The sequence below is a fragment of the Thunnus maccoyii genome, chromosome 19, assembly GCF_910596095.1.
Source record: "Thunnus maccoyii chromosome 19, fThuMac1.1, whole genome shotgun sequence".
Taxonomy (NCBI): Eukaryota; Metazoa; Chordata; class Actinopteri; order Scombriformes; family Scombridae; genus Thunnus; species Thunnus maccoyii.
The window spans coordinates 25,496,389-25,518,130 of record NC_056551.1 but is presented as its reverse complement, the minus strand read 5'-3'; the positions used below and the strand labels follow the sequence as shown (position 1 = coordinate 25,518,130).

The following is a 21,742-nucleotide window of genomic DNA, read 5'->3' as shown; positions in this document are numbered from 1 at the left end:
GGCAGCGGTTTTAAATGGGAGCGACATTAAAGTCAGACAAAACATCAGAGGACATGAAAGCACTATCGGATGATTGATAACTCAGATCTTTTGATGTCCACTCTCAGCACTCTGGTGGCCACGTGATTTATTCAATCATCTGTATCTGATGCTGACTGAGTGTGGTCAGAAGAATCTTATTCATTAAATAAAATAAACTCGATATACTCAATGTACATCTTTGTTTGTCAGTCCCATCATGGAACAGGAGGCTTGTATGTGTGCAGTTTTATACTCTTCATGGTCCAGTGAGGTAGTTTTGAACTTCCAGCTCACTGTTTTACTTGTCTCGGTGTTGTTTTGCATGGCTAAAAGTATTTTTGCAAGGGACAGACAGTTTACTGTATGATAAGAAGACATCTAATTGGATGAGCTCACCACTTTCCGGGCCGTCAGTGGTCCTTGTTTCCCGTTTTCAATGTGGAAAATAACAGCGAGTAGTCGCTAAATGTGCCTCATTTTGCATGTATATATAAAGAGCTGAAGTCATGACGTCGTTTCCTGTCTAGCCGCTGTTCCAGTACTTTGTTTAACTCAGTGCAATCTCTCATTCAATGTTTATTTCATCTGTCTTGCTTAAAAAAAAAAAGAAGTGTTTTCCTGGAGTTTACGTTCCGTATTCAAGGACAACTTGGCTCCACAACAGCTGTTCCCATCAGAAGTTGAAACCTTTGTGATTTTAACAAAGTTAAACAACAATTACTTTGTGAGTACAGAAAAAACTACAGCTTCCATTAAAATTTATCAGCAGAGCAGCGTCGGTAATTACATCATCGTAACTTGGTTTTATCCATAAAATAAAATTCACCAACACTTTCTTCTGAAGTCATTTTTTAAACTTTTTTTAGCTGTAATCTCTGTTGTCTGCTACTCTCTGTCCTGCTGTTATTACAGACAAAGGCTGCAATTAACGACTATTTTCATTATTGATTAATCTGCCAATTATTTCCTGATTAATTGGTCTATAAATATATTTTTTAAAAAGTGAAAAATTATGTTTTATTATGTATTATGCAGAGTCAAAGGCAACGTCTCCAAATATCTTTATTTGTCCGACCAGTTTACTGTCATATGTGACAAAGAAAAGCATGAAATCATTACATTTGTGAAGCTGAAATCAGCAAATATTTAATATTTTTGCTTAAAAAATGAATAAAATGATTAATCAATTATCAGAATAGTTGCTGATTCATTTTCTGTCGATCGACTAATAATTGCAGCTCTATCACAGACGTGTCTGAACTAACTGTGACCCCTCGACTCGCTCATGGTCTTGGCGTGTCTGTCGAGCTGTGACATTTAACCCGTGAACGTCTGGGGTTTATGGGAAATGCTGTTTATCAAAGGCCTCAAACAAACGGAAATCCAGAATAAACAGTATTAGATTGTTTTCTGAAAAAAGATCATCCTTGTCTAAACATAGAGAGTGAAAACATGACATACTGTTCAGAAAGGTGGATTTTTAGTTATTTACATTACTACAAATCTCAATAGGATTTTGAATTAGGTTTTCTTATTCCTGGATGTTCCAGTTTTACTTTGACTCTCTATGAGTCCGTGTGGGACACTATATCACAATAAATATCCAAACTAACTAACAAACCAGTGCACACAAATGTCATAGAAATCGTATGTCATAACTTTAGAGAAGTTTCTTTGTTGTTCTAAATTCAGTCAGTGTCAACAGGCTCCACTTGTGTTTACCTGGTGAACACAATGTTTGTAATATCCCCCTAAACTGGATTAGTCTCAGATGGGGTGAACAGACTATTAAATATGAACAACAGTGAATTACAGCAGAATTCACTGCTGTGATTACTGCCTAATGAACCAGAAACATTTATAAGCTAGGCTCGCTAGCTAAGCTCATGTAAGTAATGAAGGGACAGGCCTGCAATTATTGTTACACCTGTATCACACTGAGCTGGTTGTTTCCCAGAGTAATTTATAGATTACAAGAAGAACTAGTTGTACACAAATCTACACTTTGTTTACCTTGATACCTTAAAACATAATTGGTCTGTCTTTTCCTGTTTATTTAGTTGCTATGGCACTGACAGTTGCTTAATTGCTGTTTAAATATGCTCAAATGCAGTTATCTGTAACATCGTATGACATACACAGCATGCAAGACTGCTATGCACAAATTAGGTACAGTTAAGGGTATAGTTCCAGTAATTATTTTATAATCAATTTGAAGATATTTAGAGATCAGCAGAACAAGTCCATAAATTCACCTTGCACAGTTGATATGGCAAATGTGTTGGCAAACGGTCATCTAGACAAATATCTGATCCTACAAGGAACTACTCTCCAGAGAGTGAAAATGTGATCGCTGTTATTAGTCTTTGGAGCCGTTTCTAAACAAACTAACATGACCAAACTCTTCATAATGAAGAAACATGTCACCCAGTGCAGCGGTGTGGCTCACTGATGTGTTTTTAATAGTTTTTGGACATTAACGGAGGTCTACGGCACAGAGGAATAACATATATCAGGCTTTGGATACACACACAACACTTGTTAGTACATCAGTTTATTGTTGGTTAAGGTTTAGGGTGGACACTGGAATTGGGCCGTAGTTGTCTGACCCATTTTTAATGCAGAAATATTGATCAGAGCAACTTTAAGTAAATGCTTTCTCCAAATTACTAATCCATAATGTTTCACCTGTTAATTTCTGCCATAATCAGCCTGTTCTGGAGTTAAGTACAGAGAGCAGTAGGTCAGTTAAAAGTACATCAAAACTAGTATTTGTGCATTTATTTTTAATTGTGATGCCAGATGTGAAATCTGTGGTGATTTACTTATTTATTCTTCCTCTGCCCACCGTTTCTTTATGCTAATGGTGCTGCCCACTATAGGATACCAACCCATGCAGCAGCCGGACCACCTGACTGATGTGTTTCCATGGTGATGAGAGTTGAGAGTTGAAGTGGCTTATGTACTGTAGCACATACAGCAAGTTAGATGAGGTAGAAACACAGAGATATGAGGTAAGAGGAGATTTATGGAGACATTATTTGAAAGTGTTGGTATACAAGGGGATGAAGAACAAGACGAAGATTATGATGATTAAAAAGGAAATTAGATTTTGAGACAGTTTTATATAAACACACGGACATGTTTGACTTCTTTTCTCTGGCAATTACAGAAATAAATAGAGAATGAAGAGAGTTCAGTTTTTACGTTTAATGCATTTAGAAACAAAATGTTCACAAATATTAAAGCAGGATTCTGTCATTTTTGAGTCTGAACATGTTCACGCTGTCTGTGTTTGTGTTTGTGAGTTTGTATGTAAGGGTGGCGGTGCTCTGGGATGCTGCTGTGCTCGACTAAGAATAGCATCCTTACTGGTCCTTTTGCCTGCAGACACTGTCTGAATACCAAGTCAACACAACTGCACCTCACACACACACACTCCACCACACATTACTGCTACCTGAGCTATTTGTAGCTTTCCTTTTACTGTACTGTGAGTGGATCCGTCTTTCTCTGACTGCGATACAAAAGACTACCTCACAACAAGCTAAATTACTTGATTTCTCTTCAGATATAGCCAACGCTGTGTGTCAGGAGCAATGCTTTAGCTGTGGAAATGTCCCAAAGCTGTGTGGATATTTTAAATCCTGCAGTTGCTCTCTGTGAGTGTGTGTGTGTACTTGTGTATCTAGCTTTGTGAGGACCACTTTGAGTTTTAGGCCTTGGGAGGACATTTTACCTGCTCCTCATATTGGGACGGACCTTGAAAGGGCTGTTTGAGGGTTAAAGTCTGACTGATATTAAACTGCCTGTTTGGTCTATTACAGCTACATATCTGCTCTGTAACTCTCTTGTCCTTCGAGGAAAAAAATCAGAAAGCAAATGGGGGAAATTCATATTTAAAATTAATAGTTTTACATTATTTTGATTAAATACAGTTCCATCACCTGCTTATGTAGCTGGAGTCCTTATTTCAATACAGCAAATCAAATCTTTGCATAAAGCGATAACATGTGGTTCTATCATCAGCAGAGCAGAAGGTCACACTGAGCCTGATTGCATCCGGCTACACATCACAAGAGCCACAGACTCTGAACAACAACCCACATTAGCTTTCCTGCTAACGTCTGTAAAGTGTATGTTGGAAAATAACAAGAGGAAATGTGAACTAGATGTAGACAGAAGGAAACTGGCTTAAACTAAATGGCACCTGTGTCTCCTTTTAAAGGTGCTAATTTCAACAAGGAAAAATGACTGATGTTACTGAAGGCAAAAGTGGCGAAGAATCTATTAAAGTATAACTTCAATACTAACAAAATATAAACACACTGTGATGTAGACTGTTTATAATTAACAGCAAAAAATGGTAATACTACTAAAGGCCTTTACACATACACAGCGACGCAAATAAACGACATGAAATTGCGAAATAATCGCACGAAAAAATTGCGTCCAGTGTGCAAAGGCCTTAAGTTATAAGCAGATATAAGTGTGCAGTAATGTATTTGTCAAGAACTATAACTATACCTCCTCCTGTAGACATCCATAAGTGTTTTCTGCTGTATAAACAGATAATGAATGATAATACAGTAAAACACAGTTGTAATAATATAAAATTTGTCTTCATAGGAGAAGTTATAATTACTGACAAATACTGAACATTGATAAACACATAAAACTGCCCCAATATCTGCTTATAACTACATTAGTGTGTTATGAACATTTATTAAACGTTTATAAACTGCTTATAAATGATAGATAAGGGGTCTTAAAGTTAAATGTTACCCAAAAATTAAATCTTTGTTGCATAGTTTGAGTGTTTCCACATTGCCTGAGCGTATTGAATCCCAGTTTGTGTCGTCTGTGCTCTGTGAGTGAAAGAGAGATGAAGTGAATAATTCAAACTTAGTACCGTCGTCCTGCAAGTCATGTTCTGTAAGTGATGCTGAGTCTTCAGCACTAAGAGCTGGCTGCTCACGTATTTGTGTCCGTGCACGGCAGACAGATGAACTGATTTTTGTGACTGGACATAGTGATACTGGGTGCGGGGCACGGGGCAGGGCTTAAAGCTCCCTCTGTCTGTCTGACTGTCTGTCTGTCTGTCTCTCTCTCATTGTTATCCTCCAGCTTAAAGCAGGCTTGTGGCCGGGGGAAGCCGCATTAGCAATGCAAGGAGCTGTACAAGCCTTGATGGTTATGTAAACCCTCCCTCCCCCCGAACACACACACACACACACACACACATAAACAAGCCCTTAAGCCTCTCTCTGGTCCGTAGCCGCCACACGCTAGCAAGTGTCTCTCACCCGCTTATCGTTACATCATTACTACACAGGCCTACTTTCTCCCTGTGGCAGCATCAGTGGAAAGAATATATTCAATAAGTAAAAACTACAAAAATGCAGGAAAAAGTTTCTCATTATCAGCGGAAAATAGGTCTACATGGATCATTTGGAGATTTCTCATGCTAACTTTCTAATTAATGTGGCTATAATTGACATTTTCTATGATAATGTCTGATCTGTCAGTGTGTAATGTGTTGGTTGTGGCTCGTAGTAATGAACCTACAGAGAATTATCAGTGACTCTGCAGCTCCTCTTGGCTTTACGGAGCTTTATAGTGAGTTTCAGCTCATTGTTTATCTGTCCGGCTGCAACTTTACTGTTTTGGTTCACTCTCAGCGCCCTCATAGCGTCGTTTTGGGTCACAGCAGGCAGCTGTTTTCAGAGAAAAAGCTGTAAAAAGCCGCTGTACACTACCTGCTCAGCACCAAACAGCAAACAGACACAGTTAGCTGTAGACTAGCTGGTGAACATAGTGGAGCATTTAGCAGCTAAAGAGCCAGATATTTCCCTCAGGAGTTGGTAGAGAGTAAAAACAGAAGCTAAAAGAGAGTGAATATTGGACTTATATTCACCAGGTGGACAGAAACACGACTCCACATGAATGATAATGTTGCTCCGTAACTGCTGGATGTGGAAATAAGCAACTGTTTGCTAACAAGTTCAACATATCAACTTAAAAGCTGATGATGTGTCAGAGTTGTGTTCACTACTTGTTTCCACTGAAAACAAGTTGACAAAAAATCAGTTAATGCAGGTTTAAGTATATTTACATTATATGTATCTTCCAAGTTCTCCTCCACTCAAAAACATGTTTGTCTTCTTGTTCCTTCAGTTGGATGTTTGTTCTCTTCTCTGTGCAGAGTTTGGTTTCATATTCATCTGCTGAAAGAGAAAAGTTTCTCTGTTTTCACCTCAAATCTCAGTTTAACACGTGCACCTACGAGCAGGATTTGTGACATCACAACCGGTTTGGAGCCGATCATGGTCCAGTTTTGCAACTTACACAAGTGTGATGTGGAAATTCGAAGCCTCCAGTGAAAAAACACTGAGAATGAACTTTACAGTGAAGGAGGAAACATCTGGTGTCCAGCTGGAAAACTTTAGAAATAAACAATATTTAAATATTCACAGACTCTGGATTTTTAATGAGGGAGAAGGAGGAGATGTCATTTTGAAGATTTTAATAAGGTAATTGAACTTTTTTTTTGTAGAAAATCTTATTAGACACAAATTATTATTCAAAAAAGAGTATTTTTATATATCTGAAAACTTGTCTGGACGGGAAAAAGTAAATAGTACACTTTTTAAAAGTAGCTTTTTCAGTTTGGGCTCAGTGTTCAAAGAGCAGCTTGCAGTTTGGCACATTAATGTGTAGGAAAATAATGTAGAAACAGGATTTTCACCGAATTATATTACTATATGTATACTATAGTGACATGTGGACTCGTTTTTGTAAGGTAGCTTTCATTAACATCCACTTCAAAATGAGATATTGGAGCAGCAGAGCTCAGTCATGGTTAATAATAACTTTCCATTAGTGCTAGTTTTGACACTGATGAGACTGAAAGTATATGTAATATTTATATGAATATGACAGATCCCACAGATTAATTTTTGCTCATCCTTTCTATTCTCATCAGTCTGCAGTCGGGTAGATCAGTGTTTTTTGTTGAGAACTAATAATGTGCATTGTTAACTTGTCTTGTTAAATTCTTGTGATAAAACAATTATATAATGAAGTGATTCCTCTGTCTGTCTCTGATGTCACAAATATTTTATAGTACAGGATTATAATCAGGTAATAATAGTGATGAAACTAACAAATGTAGACCAACGATCATCTGTAACACTGAGAAACCGCCACATTCAGATGAGCCGACTGTTACACACATGACTTGGACGAGAGCAGGAAATTCATCCTTATTCATACAACTGTCGTAATTACATTTTTCACCGTGATGTATACAGGCCTAAGGAATGTATTCATGCATAAACACACAAGCGGAAGATTTACATATGCATCCATGTACTTTTTAAATTATGTATACTCTGAATTAAAACGTCCCTGAACAGGATAAGTGGGTGTAGAATATGAATGCATGGATGATTAAAATACGACTTAACCCTTTTTCCTCACAATTTAGGTCAACATTTATAACCCTTTTATCTCAAAACTGTAACTCTGTTAAACCAAAATGCACAAACAGACATGTACTGTAAAAATCACCAGAACCTTTACAGAAGTCTGTTAAAGATACTCGTCAGTAAAACCACTTTAAAATCACAGAAAAAAAACATATAACTATGGTTCTTAATTCATAATAATCAAATTTATGACTTTTTTATTCTCCAGTAAAACAAACCTCAGCTACATCTGTGTCTGTAGCTGCAATTAATGACTATTTTCATTATCTACTAATCTGATGATTATTTTCTTGATTAACTGATTTATCGTTTGCTCTATAAAACACAAGTAAACAGTTTCCTACGGCACAAAGGCTACAAATTCAAGTCAAGTCAATTTTTATTTGTACAGCCAAATATCACAAATCACAAATTTGTCTCGGTGGGCAAGACAACATCTTCTATCCTCAGACCCTCGATATAAATAAGTAAAAACTCCCTAAAAAAACCTTTAACAGTAAAAAGAAATGGAAGAAACATCAGGAAGAGCCCTCGAAGGTTCAAAGGGTTAAACAAACTGAGCATAAATATATGAAATCAAAACTCATCGTACACTCCTTCTTTACCGCAACAGTGTTTCTGTCTTTTCGTCATGTGATGGTAAATGGACTGTACTTGTATGGTACCTCTCTAGTCTTCTGACCACTCAAAGCGCTTTTACACTACGAATCACATTCATACGCTGAATGGGTACAAGGGCTGCCGTGCAAGGTCCCAACCTGCTCATCAGAGGAAACTAACCATTCACACACTGATGACACAGCCGTTAAGTTAAATATCTTGCCCAGGACACATCGACACGCAGACTGGAGGAGCTGGGAATCGAACCGCCGATCTTCCGATTAATGGACGACCCGCTCTACCTCCTGAGCCACAGCCGCCTCCTTTGTTATGATGATTTGAAAGTTTGATTGCAAAGAATTACAAACAGCTGATGATCAAATGTAAAACATATTTGAACTCTGTATATAATGAAATGCAGCATATATTCCAAATTCTACTTCATTTGTCATTTATACAGAATAACATCTGCACAATGAAATGCTTAAGATGAGACTCGGGACAAGTAAAAACAATTCTTCACAACAACAACAACAAGATAAACAATAAAGATATAATGTAAACAAAAAATAAAGATAAAGACAGAAAAACTACGACAGATCAGGAATTTACAAGTGTATAAATAAATAAACGGTAGGCGTTAGAGTAAAAATATATATTCTGACTAACAGATGTGAATTTATAAATCTTAATTTTCTCTGTCCGCTATTTTTAGATGTGATGATGTAACGTCATTTCTGAACTAAAAACTCTTGAATAAAAAGGAAAAGGAGGCAGATGATCTTATCTTATGCACAATAAAACTCAACATTGCAGTTAATTTAAAGAAGTGATATAAGCAAACATTTTTCTGTCTTGAAATATTAAAGTTTTCAATGTTTTTGTGAAAATGTTTTGACCTTTTATTAGTAAAAAGTGGTAGAATTTCTCAACATCATCTCTGTTATATCTGTGGGTACCAACCTCAGACTTGGCAGAGCCGCTCCTGTAAGTTACTTAATTAGATCATTGATGGTGGTGCGGCGACGCTGGAGGGGATCTAACCTGCTGCCACACGATGACGGCTCGTAGCTCTTAATGCGTTCTGACAGAGCGGCGGGACGCGGTGCCGTAAAGACAAGCTGGTCATCTGTAACCCCCGAAGCTTCATGACACTCAATGACGACGTGAAGCTTTCACAGGATGTCAGGATCTGAATCTGATATTCAGATAAACACATATCATTGGTTTTATACGATTATTTGTTTAATTTCTGTTCAGTTGTTGCCATATCTTGATTTGGAATTATATAAGAGAAGAGATATAGTCCGCTGAAAATGGGTGTTCTTATTGATTTTGTATTGGCAACATAAGTCGGTCAACCACTCTGGTTCAGACTGAAACATTTTAACCGTGACTGGATGGATGGACATGAAACTGACGATGAATCCCACTGACATATTTTACAATAACGTGAATTTACTGCAGAACTTCTGAACAACAGTATTACAGATATAATAAATAACATAAAGGCTTCCTGATATTTGCAAACATATGAGAACAGATCAAAATTTACGGTAACAGCCTCATTTTATAAACCCGGAATGAGAAAATGTAACAGACAAATCACAAATGTTGGCCTCTGTACTGTAAACCAGCAGCTGTTCTGCTCATTCTGACCTCATGTCATGATGTGTTGTACTGGGAATAACAAGAGAAGAAGAAGAAGAAGAGTTTTTCGCAGTAGTTTTTCAGGTCATCTTGTACCTGAGCAGGAAGTCATTTATTTATTTGGTGTTTTTGTGTCTGTTTTCTCTCTAATGCAGCACTACTTCCTGGTGATTTTTGGCCATGATGGACAGAAACCTCTGGAGCTGCGGACAGAGGAAGAGTCAGACTGCAACGAGTGGGTGGAGTACATCCAGCAGGCCAGGTGAGACAGGACGGGACTCTAATACTAACACTAATATCACCACTGTTTTTAATGTTTGATTTGCAGAGCACATTTACTCACATATTGTACTTTTTACTCCACTACATTTATCTGGCGGCTGAAGTTACTGGTTACTCTTCAGATCAGGATGTTACAATAAAACATATGATAAGTTTTTACACTCTTTATTAGGAACACCTGTGCAAATCTAATGCAACAGCTCTGTCACAAATTCTACCTTTACAAAGCTCATAAGTTTACAGTTTTTGTTGACACTGTCAAAAAGGAGATAATTCTACTTTATGTTCATTATTTAGGTCGTAGTGGTGCTGCACTGGACATTATCAAAGGTGTTTCTAATGAACAAAATAATAGAAACCCATCAGAGCTGTTGTATTGCATTGCATTAGATTTCACATGTGTATAATAATAAACTGGACAGTGAGTGTAAAAACAAGTGTCTAGTTGGGGCTCCTTCATTTCTGCTTCACAAGGACTCATAACACAGTAGAATAATCCCTTTAAAAGTATATTTTTCTTTAGTACATTCAGAAAAAGTAGTCTCTAAAGAGATAAAATGATCCAATATTTCAGCAAAAATCAAAGATTAGAGAAAAAGTCCAAAAAACTGAAAACAGATTTGTGTATCAGAACTTTGTTTTTTCTTCTTTCCTCTCCCATTAATCATCTCACGACCCCTCAGATTCATCTGATGACCCTTTGGAGGGGCCCCGACCCCTAGGTTGGGAACCACTGGACTAAACTAGCTAACTGTATATAAAGTAGTGTAAACTAACTCCACCTCCAGCAGCTACAACAGTAACATGCTGCTCTAACACTGATGCTTCACTATTAATAATCTAATGATGTCATATATAATAATATATCAGTCAGAGGGACATTTTTCCTACATACATACTTTTACTTTTCATACTTTAAGTACATTTAGCTGTTTATATTTCTGTACTTTATTAAGTACAGTAGTAATACTTTCCACCATGTAATTAAGTGTTTTATATACTATCAGTAACATGCAGCAGTTCTACACTTTTCATGAGTTGAGGTGTTAAATAACAACAAACTGTTCTCTACTTTCTGCTCGCTCTTTGTGCTGATACACATTTGACATAACTACCACGTGTTATTCCATATCTGTGTGTGTGTGTGTGTGTGTGTGTGTGTGTGTGTGTGTGTGTGCACATGGATGTGTTCTGCTCGCAGCAGTTCACATTTAGGTCACACTGGTGCTGTATTGCTACACTGGTTACATCACAGACTTGATCTCGCCACTCGACCTCTATTTCTCTCCTCTCTCCCTCACCGAGGCTGCGTTTCCTATTTTTATCTCAACATTCAGTAGAAAATCTGATGCACATCAAAAAACCACCTTTATTTATTCTCGCAGGGTGACATGTCGGTCCGGTCTGTGACAGGGACTGCAACTTATAATTATTTTTATCGTCGATTTATCAGCTGATTATTTTCTGAATTCATTGTTTTTTTCCATAAAATATCAGAAAATAGTGAAAAATGTCTGTTATAATTTCCCAAAACCTGAATTGACATCTTTGTTCTGTTCAGTCTGACCAACAGTTAAAAACCCCAAAATTATTCAGTTTACTATCATATATGACAAAGAAAAGCATCAAATCTTGTGTTTTGGCAAGTTTTTGGCATATTTGCTTTAAAAAATGATTGAAACAATTATTCAAATATCAAAATAAAATAAAAAAAACATGTATTTTGCATATATTGTAAAAACTATTGGGTGTGTGTAACTGTATATTCCTTGTACAGTATATATAATATAGTTTTTCCTTTTTAATCACTTCTTTAGTGCTAATTTTATATACTTTGCTCTATTTTATTGCCAAATTGATTATTGTATTCAATTCTAATTTAAATATTTGTAAATACATTATCTGTCTATGTAGCATGTTGGGAGCTACAACTGAATTTCATTGTGCAAACATTTAAAATGAACCTTGAAAACTGTTAATTAACTTTCTGTCAGTTGACTAATTGTTGCCGCTTTAGTCAGTTAAATCATATCTGTATATGTTTAATTACAGTATATGTCTTAAAACACAATAATTCCCCCCCTCTGTCCTCCCTTTAGTTACTCCGACATCATCATCGAGCGTGAGATCCTGATGCAGAAATACATCCACCTGGTCCAGATCATGGAGACCGAGAAGATCGCAGCCAATCAGCTCCGCACTCAGCTGGAGGACCAGGGCACTGAGATCGAGAGGCTTAAAGCTGAGGTATGCATGAGTGCATCCACATCTGCGTGTGCATGCATACATAAATCCACGCACGCACACACACACACACATGCATGTGCACAGGCGTTCTCAGATGGAGCACACTGCAGATCAAAGCATGCAAATGCATCTGGCATGATGGGAAAACACTTGAGTCAAGGGCGCATGTTTCTCTTAAATGAAAGCGCAGCAGGGCTCCAGCGATTCCTGGACCAGTACTTCCTTATCATGCAACAACATATTCGTTGTTTTGATCCTCTAAAGTAGTTTCATGAATATTTTATCCTCGGAGCCAGTTCAGTATTTTCACATGGAGGTTGTTGTTGTGTTAGATTGTAGTGTTGAACAAAGCCAAGGAGAGGATGCTGCCTTACCAGAACAACCAGGAAGAAGAAGACCCTGATATTAAAAAGATCAAAAAGGTAAGTTGTTGGTGTCACTTATCAATACATAAAAAGAAATAAGAGCAAAGAGAGACACCTGGTGCTTCGGCTGTGCAGGTGCAGAGTTTCATGCGTGGCTGGCTTTGCCGGAGGAAGTGGAAGATCATCGTCCAGGACTACATCTGTTCCCCTCACGCCGAGAGCATGAGGAAGAGGAACCAGATTGTCTTCAACATGGTGGAAGCGGAGACGGAGTACGTCCACCAGCTCTCCATCCTGGTCAACTGTTTCCTCAGGCCGCTCCGCATGGCTGCCAGCTCCAAGAAACCTCCCATCAGCCACGATGACGTCAGCAGCATTTTCCTCAACAGGTGCGATGGAGGGAAACTTCTCGCACATATTTTATCTTCTAGTTTAAGAAAAACTCATTCAAGCCGGTTTCTCTTTTTCTAGTGAGACCATCATGTTTCTGCATGAAATCTTCCATCAAGGTCTTAAAGCTCGGATCGCCAACTGGCCCACGCTGGTTCTGGGTGAGTCCTGCAGAGTTTATATGATGTTTACACAGAAAGCATTTCAGCCGCTTGTTTTTAGCATCTTCGTCATCTTAAGCACATCTGACAGAACAGATATGTTTCTACTTTAATCAATACAGCTGTAACTTGCACCTTACTTTCAGGACACTTCAAGTCTATTATCTTCTGTTTTATGCATGTAAATGCAGATGACCTACACTCAGACATGGAGCCTGAATGCATCCTGTGTAGAAACAGACTCAGGACTGCTGCTGCTCTGCTAACATGATGCTTAGACTACACGGTGTTACAGTTATGTCTTTTAATACAGTTTGCACGTTTTAGCCCATTCATTTCAAATATTCATATGCCTGAAATCACTTTACCTAATTTTTTGTGGGGGAGATACTCTTTGCGTTTATTATAGCGACATGTTGTGGTTACGTAGCATATGTCTTAACCAGCAGGCTACCAGGACTCATCACTGCAAACCATCTTGAAAAAACTTTAGACTGATCTCCAACCTGTCAGAGAACAACTGGTTGGTTTCCAATTTCAGACTTAATTTATCCCGAAAGGGCAATTCAGTTTGGCAGTGTACACAGACCATACATAAGACACAAAAAACAAACAAATAACAGACAGATCTATGCCAGAGACAGTCAGTACACAGGTACTCACAGACATGTAAATAAATGAACAATAAATAGATACATAATAAATAAGTAAAATCCTTGTCTCAACAATAACAAGCCCCAGAATCATTAGTTAAGACAATAAAACTCCACGAGTATGTAAATATTATTCATTCCACATCCTGCTATCAAGGTTTAACAGCCTGATGGCAGAAGGAACGAAGGATTTTGAGAGACGTTTGTCTTCACAAGCTGAGGGCATTAAAATGAAGTCAGAGGACAGGATGTGGTCGGGTTGGGAAACTATTCCCCGGGCTTTCCCCGTTCTCCCACAGAGAACGCACGTCTCTTCACGTCAGTATGAAAGACAAAAAAACAAACAAAACAAAACAAAAAAAACGTGAATTTATCAGATGCGAAACACATTTCACATGTTTATTACATGTATGAAAAATTCACAAATAAGCACATGTGGTTTTCAGACCTTTCACATGTAATAAATTCACATGATACAAGCATATGTCAGATATTTCACAAAATCACATGAAGAATTTCACCTGTTATATGTCATGTGAAACACTTTTTACATGTGATTCACTAGCAAGGACCACACCATCTACAAGATGCGTTTGGATGATTTATTGAGGAAAACAATTAATGTGCATAGTTCTTTCGGTTGCTGACTGCGTTGTGGGGAAGCTTACGGGGAATCCGCCACAGCACCCGGGCAACAGCGGACCCCCTCAGGACCCTACGAAGGAGAGGAAGAATCATGAAGAAACAGGAAGAGAGAAATAGGGTGGGAGGAAGGGGTGCAGAATACGAGAGCGGAAGACGCGGAGAGGGTTAGGTGGTATTTATAGGATTGCCGGTAGTGGCATAATTGAGGTGTGGTCCTGCTCCTGAAACTTTGCTGAATAGCTTCAATAAATTCACATATAGGCAAATGATTCCTGCACACTGTCTGCACCTTTATCAATGTCCATGACAGAAACGTGGTGCAGGAAATCAAAACTCATCAAAACTTTCTCTTTTGAATGATTTCACTTGTCCACCAGGTGCACATCAGACAACACTTCATTGTACTTTCACATGATGCAGGCACATTTTTCACATTTCACATATCATATTACATCATTTACATCATATTTCACATGTAAAACACACCTACTTACTTATTGCAAGACTCTACTGACTTGTTTTAATCCTTTTTGCAGTTCAGTTATCTGTTTTTGTTTCTTTCTCTGGTTCAGTTCATGCCAGAATGACATAAGTCTGACATAAGACTGCCTGGAAAGTAAGAAATCAATCTAAAAACTCATTGCTTTGCTGTCGTCTGCCTCATTATGATACTTGTATTTTAAAGGTTTGTATGTTTGTTATTTTTCACCCTCAGCGGACCTGTTTGACATCCTGCTGCCTATGCTGAACATATACCAGGAGTTTGTGCGTAACCACCAGTACAGCCTGCAGGTGCTGGCAAACTGTAAGCAGAACAGAGACTTTGACAAGCTGCTGAAACAATACGAGTCCAACGCCGCTTGCGAGGGCCGGATGTTGGAGACGTTCCTCACTTATCCCATGTTCCAGGTAGGACGCACGCTTCCACATACACACAAAAAAATAACCAATGTATGATGTATATTCAGACAAACCTGTGTCACCAACGTCTCGTGTGTTTCGTTGATATTTTAGATTCCACGATACATCATCACTCTCCACGAGCTGCTGGCACACACGCCTCATGAGCATGTGGAGCGTAAGAGCCTGGAGTTTGCCAAATCTAAACTGGAGGAGCTGTCGAAGTAAGTGTGTGTTTGAGTTTCATGAGGAGGATAAATGAAGGATGACGATAATGATACTGATGAGCGGTCGTGTTGTCAGGATGATGCACGATGAAGTGAGCGACACGGAGAACATCAGGAAGAATCTGGCCATAGAGAGGATGATCGTCGAGGGCTGCGACATCCTGCTGGACACCAGTCAGACATTTGTCAGACAAGGTGAGCTTCCTCTGCAACATCTGGCTCTCAGTTTCTCAAAGACAAATCAGTTTAGTTTTCAGTTTTCACTGTGGAAGCTGCTCGATGGCATTTTATCAAATCTTATTAGGTTTACCTTTAAAAGTTTGTAAGTAAAAAGGCTAAAATGACTACAGCTGAAAGATGTTTAACCACCTTTTTTGGCTGAGTTTATTAATGTTCATAACCTGAATATGAGCTGGGCTGCATAATATATGAAATTAAGTGTATCTGACGCAGTTAGTGAACAGCTGTAACCTTTTGTGCTTCACCTGCTACTTCCTCCAAATACTGAAGATCCTGATTCAGAACTATGAAGCTGATCAGATTCAAAGGTCGATCTGATATGAATCAAAGTTTAACTGAGAGATTCTTATGTCTCCGCTCTGTAAAACTACAAAAAAATCATACAGCAGTGTTACAGAGTGACATGTCTTTTCATTCAAACAGTCTTTGATTAACTGACAGTAGCTGCAGAGAGCACATCAACCACACAACACACTCACTTTTTATTTTAGTCGTTACAGCATTAACTTTAATTAGCTACAACTGATCTAATCTGCTGCTGATGATGTTTGTCATTTTAACCAGAGACACTGACAGTCAGCTAACATCTCTATAAGTTCAAGTTCTTCACTGTTCAACATGTTCTCACTCCCAACTCGTCACATATCGACGTTTGGTCAGGAACCCCTTTAGCGTCATTTTTCAACACGCAGTATCACGACAGTCACTGTTAAAAAATAATTGTATTTTATGGTGTGACAACGCAGTGGTTAAGATCTGGTTAGGCATAAAAACCACTTGGTTAGGGTTAGGAAAAGATAATGGTTTGGGTTAAAATAAAAAATGAAATAAAAACGGCGAGGTGGTCTCACACCGTGCTCTAGTGCTGATTTACAAGTTTCTGCCAACATCATTACAAGCCGTCCACCAGCTTTCAGCTGAAGTAAGGACAAAAGGAAATAGTTAAAATAGTTTTCCAAAGAGGAAAGAAGAGATTCGTTACGAGCATCTTACCAACCAGGAACTGGATCCAAAACAAACCAGCTCTTGGAAACCCGCATCCTTACTTTCCACTCACTCCTGACTCTCTCTCTCTCCGTCATCATCATCATCAGGATCTCTCATCCAGCTGCCGTCCAGCAGCGAGCGGGGCATGCTCAGTAAGGTCCGTCTGGGTTCCCTCTCACTGAGGAAGGAAGGAGAGAGGCAGTGCTTTCTGTTCACCAAACACTTCCTCATCTGTACCCGAACATCTGGAGGGAAGCTTCACCTGCTGAAGGTCAGTCTCACCTGACTACAGATATTTATGACATAACAAATAATGTAAATAATAACAACCGCAATCACTAACTGACATAAAACAATTGTTAGTCGCCTTATAAGCAGCTCAGGAAAGAACATCTTTAAAATAATACACCAAACAAACACAAACCTTATCTCAAAGTAGCTCATAATTACAAGAAAAGATCTCACAATTATGAGATTTTGGATCATTATGAAACATTTAAGTCTTCTCATATCAAATCAGTCTATAAAAACATTCCTGATGTGCACGAAGGTCAATAATTAAGGCTTCAACAGCAAAATAAGTTTTCCATCAGTGACGCAGCATGTCCTCTTTCACCCCAAATATCACATGAGCTCTTATTATAAATGTCCTGTCATGTCTGAATAAAGCCATAAGAGACATTAAAGGGTAAGTTCACAATATTTCTGTCTTAAAACAAAGACGATGTCATTCAAATCCCCCCAAAAATACCTCACAGAAAACACTTTTTCCTTTAAAAAACTGAAACTATTTCCTCTTTAGGTACTATTTCAGCTCTGTTACATCTATCCTAACAAACAAAGCCTCCTTTTGTTGTTTTCTCTCCCAACAGCAAGGAGGAGCTTTGTCTCTGATAGAGTGCACTCTGATTGAAGAACTCGACGCCAGCGATGAAGACTGTGAGTATCTTTTTTTTCTTTTGTCAAATCCAACTTCACCTTTCGTTTTTAAACTTATGTGTTATCCATATTTTTTTCAGACAACGCAGCGGGTCAAGGCTTCAACCATCTGGAGTTTAAAATAGTGGTGGAGCCTCCTGATGGTCAGTCCTTCTCCGTTGTCCTCTTGGCTCCTTCCCGCCAGGAGAAGGCCGCCTGGACCAGCGACATCAGCCAGGTGAGCCTGACTGGATGGTGATGATGGTTTTGAACTGTCAAATAAAACAGTTTTCTGATCAAGTCTCTGTGTTTCAGTGCATCGATAATATCCGATGTAACGGCCTGATGACCAGCGTGTTTGAGGAGAACTCCAAAGTTTCTGTGCCGCACATGATCAAGTAAGAAAAGGAGGATTTCTGAGAGTCTGAAGAGTCAGCTGAATACGGCGAACGAACATAAACGTTTAAATTTTTCTCCTTTAAGGTCCGACGCCCGACTGCATAAAGACGACGTCGACATTTGCTTCAGCAAGACGCTCAACTCCTGCAAAGTCCCACAGATCCGCTACGCCAGCGTGGAGCGGCTGCTGGAACGTCTGACAGACCTGCGTTTCCTCTCCATAGACTTCCTCAACACCTTCCTCCACACGTACAGGATCTTCACCACAGCCGCCGTGGTCATCGACAAGCTGGCTGACATCTACAAGAAGCCGTTCACCTCCATACCTGTCAGGTACTACATGTCGCTACTTCCACCTTCCACCTTCATCAGTCATCGTTTGTTTAAAGTTCGTCCATCTTCTTCCTTCACTCTTCATGTAACAGACTCATGCATGGCTGCCATCTTTCCATTTCCACATTCTCCTCTCATTATTCACCTCCTGTCATCCTCTTCCTCTCCTCTACCCTTCCTCCACCACTCTTCCTCCTCTTCCTGTCACTGTTCCAGGATCGAACAACATTCATGTGATCGTCTGTCCATCATGTCCCTCTGTCCCGACTACAGTCTGAAGATCACGCAGCTCGCACTCGACCAGTCCAAGTAAATACCGATCCGGCGGACTGGTGATTCACTTGCACCAACATTTGTCAGAGACAGAGCTACACATCAACTCTTCCTCTGTCTCTCAGGTCTCTGGAGCTCTTCTTCGCGACCAACCAGGGGAGCACGTGGGGAACCGACCCCTTGAACAACAAATCCCCGAGGCTGTGTCGCAAGTTTTCCTCTCCTCCTCCCCTCTCCATCCCCTCTCGCACCTCCTCCCCGGTCCACTGCCGCAAGCTCTCCCTCAGCTCCCCGATCAGTTCCAAAGCAGGAGCGTTGGACCTTTCCACCACACCTTCCTCCTCCGCGGCCAACTCCCCCACCTCCAGTCACAGTCCCTCCATCTCCTCTCCGCCTCCCGGTTCAACCAGGCCCCCCTCTGGCTTTTCCTCCCCTCCGCCCACCGCCACACGCTCTCCCAGCCTCCCCCAGGCCTCGGGGGTGTCGTCTCCGCCTCCCACCTCCACCAAAGCCCCCCTGGACCTCAGCCGTGGTCCCAGCTCCCCGGAGCTCAGTCCAGCTGCGGCGGAGGACGTCAGTGGAGAGCTGCCTCGCATCGACGCCTTCTGTGGGAAGCTGAGGCGCAGCATCCGCAGGGGTACGTAGCTGGAACACAGAAGCACATGATTCACACTCAGTCGGTCCCGTATGAACATGAGTGGGCGCACGCCTTACTGTCGATTGTGGTTTAAAAACAGGTAAATGCTTTAGAGTTTAGAGCTTTTCTTTCACGTAACACTGAATTTTGAACATTAGTGCCATCTACTGCAAAACGGCAAAGCAACTACTGGTAGGAATGTGATTTATTTATTACTTCACTAACAAAGACCACGCCATTTGAACGGTATAAAAGTAGATTTATTTGGATTGTCGAGAGGGTTCAGGATTGATGAGGAGAGTGTATGGTGGGCTGGATGCGGATCGAGGAGAGGGATGAAGGGGTCGATTGCCGGAGGATGAATGGGAGCTGAAGGTTGGTCCGGGTCGTGTACGGTGGGATGATGGGGGTCAATGGCGTTGGGACAACCGGGGACCAAATGGAATCACGAAGAGGCTGGAGCGTCTAGGAACCCGGGGGACACGTGTCTCAATGAGCTTTCTGCTTCGTCATTATGTGGAAGTATTAACCCTAACGAGCATGTCTTTGATGGTGGGAACCCATGCGAACACAGGGAGAACATGCAAACTCCACACAGAAAGGATCTGGGACGGCCAGTGTTCAAACCCAGGACCTTCTTGTTGTGAGGCACAAGTGCTAAACCACTGTGAGCCACCGTGACGCCCGTTGTGAGGGGAGAGAGAAGAATGGGGTTTGGGGGGGGGGGCGTGAGAACTGAGACGTATGGGACAGAAAGGGGTTAGACACGCTCATATAGGTATGCACGGATGATTGAATTAGTGAGAGAGAGAGGCGTGGTCTTGTTCCTGAACTTTGTTATAATAGTAACTCCATTAATATTACTCTTGAGTCTGACACATAACTGATAGTGGCCTGCCAACCCAAATAAACGAGGGAACAAGAGACATAAATGGGTCACAGTTACCCAACGGAGGAATAATCGTGCTCTTAGATCACCATCTGGCTACAGCTGACAGCTTGTTCACTACGAAAACAGCGGCAGAGCATGGGGTCGGGAATTCTCTGACAACAAATTGGAGAGGAGAGAAAGAAAGAAAATGAAGAGAGATAAATCGAGCTCTTGCACGGCAGCTCGAGTGCCCCCTGAGATGGAAAAATGATAGATTGAAAGGGGGAAATGGAGAGTCGTCCAATAACACCCAAAACACAGCAGCTTATGATAGTTTAAAGATACGCATGAACAACACACTATCTGGCATGAAAGCTCACTCAAAGGTCACTTGCTAGTTTATTAGGTACACTAATAAAACTAATGCAGTAAAATACAACAGTCCTACCTTCATGATGATCTGTTTTAGAGATGCAGTGATTTATTTAATGGTAATTATGGAGGCTGATTGGGTCATACTGAGAGATGTTTCTAATATTTAGTCCACTTCTCATTTAATGGGATAGAAAAACAATAAGAAATCAATATAATCCAACACAGAAATGAGCGATTTACGATAAATTTGTGCGACTAAGAGTTGAAAGTTTGCAGAATCTGACCTGGAAAACTCATAAGATTACAAAAATGTTCTTTCATGAGGCCCAATGTCCATAAATAAGGGTGCCTGAGTGCTTTCTAAGCCCTGAGTCAGGTCCCTAACAAACTGCTAAACAGTTTTGTAGAGCTGCAGCCATTAGTTGATTATATAATTGATTTGGCAACTATTTTGATAATCCAATAATTGTTTTGAGTCATTTTTTAAGAAAAAAAAAAGCCAAAATTCTCCTCTAGTGTGAGGAGTTACTGCTTTTATAAGACTGTAAACTGAATATCTTCAGGTTTTGGACTGTTGGTCGGACAAAATAAGACATTTGATGATGTCACTTTGGACTCTGGGAAACTGGGACGGAAATGTTTTACTGTTTTATGATGTTTTATAGACCATTAACCAAGAAGTTAATCAACAGATTAATCATTAATGAAAATAACCACGATATCTGCAGTTTGATCAAATCCCATCTCTCCGTCTCATCTCTCTCTACTGTTTCTATCTAATTAAGGCATAAAATACCCCAAAAATATATAAATACTGTATATATTTTAAAAAATCATTAGTTGCAGCCATTCTTTGTACCAGTTAATCTAGTTTAGATTGGGGGAACGTTGGCATTAATGAATGGAGGAGACAACCAGGTTGCTTTGAAGGAAAGTCTAATCGTGTTTAATGATGTTTATGAGCTGTATTATATCACAAGAAGTTTTGTTATTGGTGCATTTCCTCTGCAACAGTGTCCCTCTTTAAAGTTTTAGTAACTGATATTTCTCATAATGTTTGTTTATTATGATCTGGTTT

General features: G+C 39.8%; 1 protein-coding gene across 2 annotated transcripts in view; it reads left to right on the top strand.

Moving 5' to 3' along the window:
- rasgrf2a (Ras protein-specific guanine nucleotide-releasing factor 2a) overlaps positions 1 to 21,742 on the top strand; it is a 45,189-nt gene that overhangs the window by 10,258 nt on the left and 13,189 nt on the right. For both annotated transcript variants that reach the window (XM_042394757.1, XM_042394756.1), the window contains 15 exons: positions 9,917 to 10,023; positions 12,143 to 12,290; positions 12,623 to 12,712; positions 12,791 to 13,044; positions 13,127 to 13,206; positions 15,220 to 15,413; positions 15,519 to 15,628; positions 15,708 to 15,826; positions 16,966 to 17,129; positions 17,731 to 17,797; positions 17,878 to 18,014; positions 18,092 to 18,174; positions 18,260 to 18,508; positions 18,725 to 18,817; positions 18,907 to 19,418. In XM_042394757.1, the coding sequence (XP_042250691.1) occupies positions 9,917 to 10,023; positions 12,143 to 12,290; positions 12,623 to 12,712; positions 12,791 to 13,044; positions 13,127 to 13,206; positions 15,220 to 15,413; positions 15,519 to 15,628; positions 15,708 to 15,826; positions 16,966 to 17,129; positions 17,731 to 17,797; positions 17,878 to 18,014; positions 18,092 to 18,174; positions 18,260 to 18,508; positions 18,725 to 18,817; positions 18,907 to 19,418 (2,407 nt within the window). The remainder of the gene's footprint in view (positions 1 to 9,916; positions 10,024 to 12,142; positions 12,291 to 12,622; positions 12,713 to 12,790; positions 13,045 to 13,126; positions 13,207 to 15,219; positions 15,414 to 15,518; positions 15,629 to 15,707; positions 15,827 to 16,965; positions 17,130 to 17,730; positions 17,798 to 17,877; positions 18,015 to 18,091; positions 18,175 to 18,259; positions 18,509 to 18,724; positions 18,818 to 18,906; positions 19,419 to 21,742) is intronic.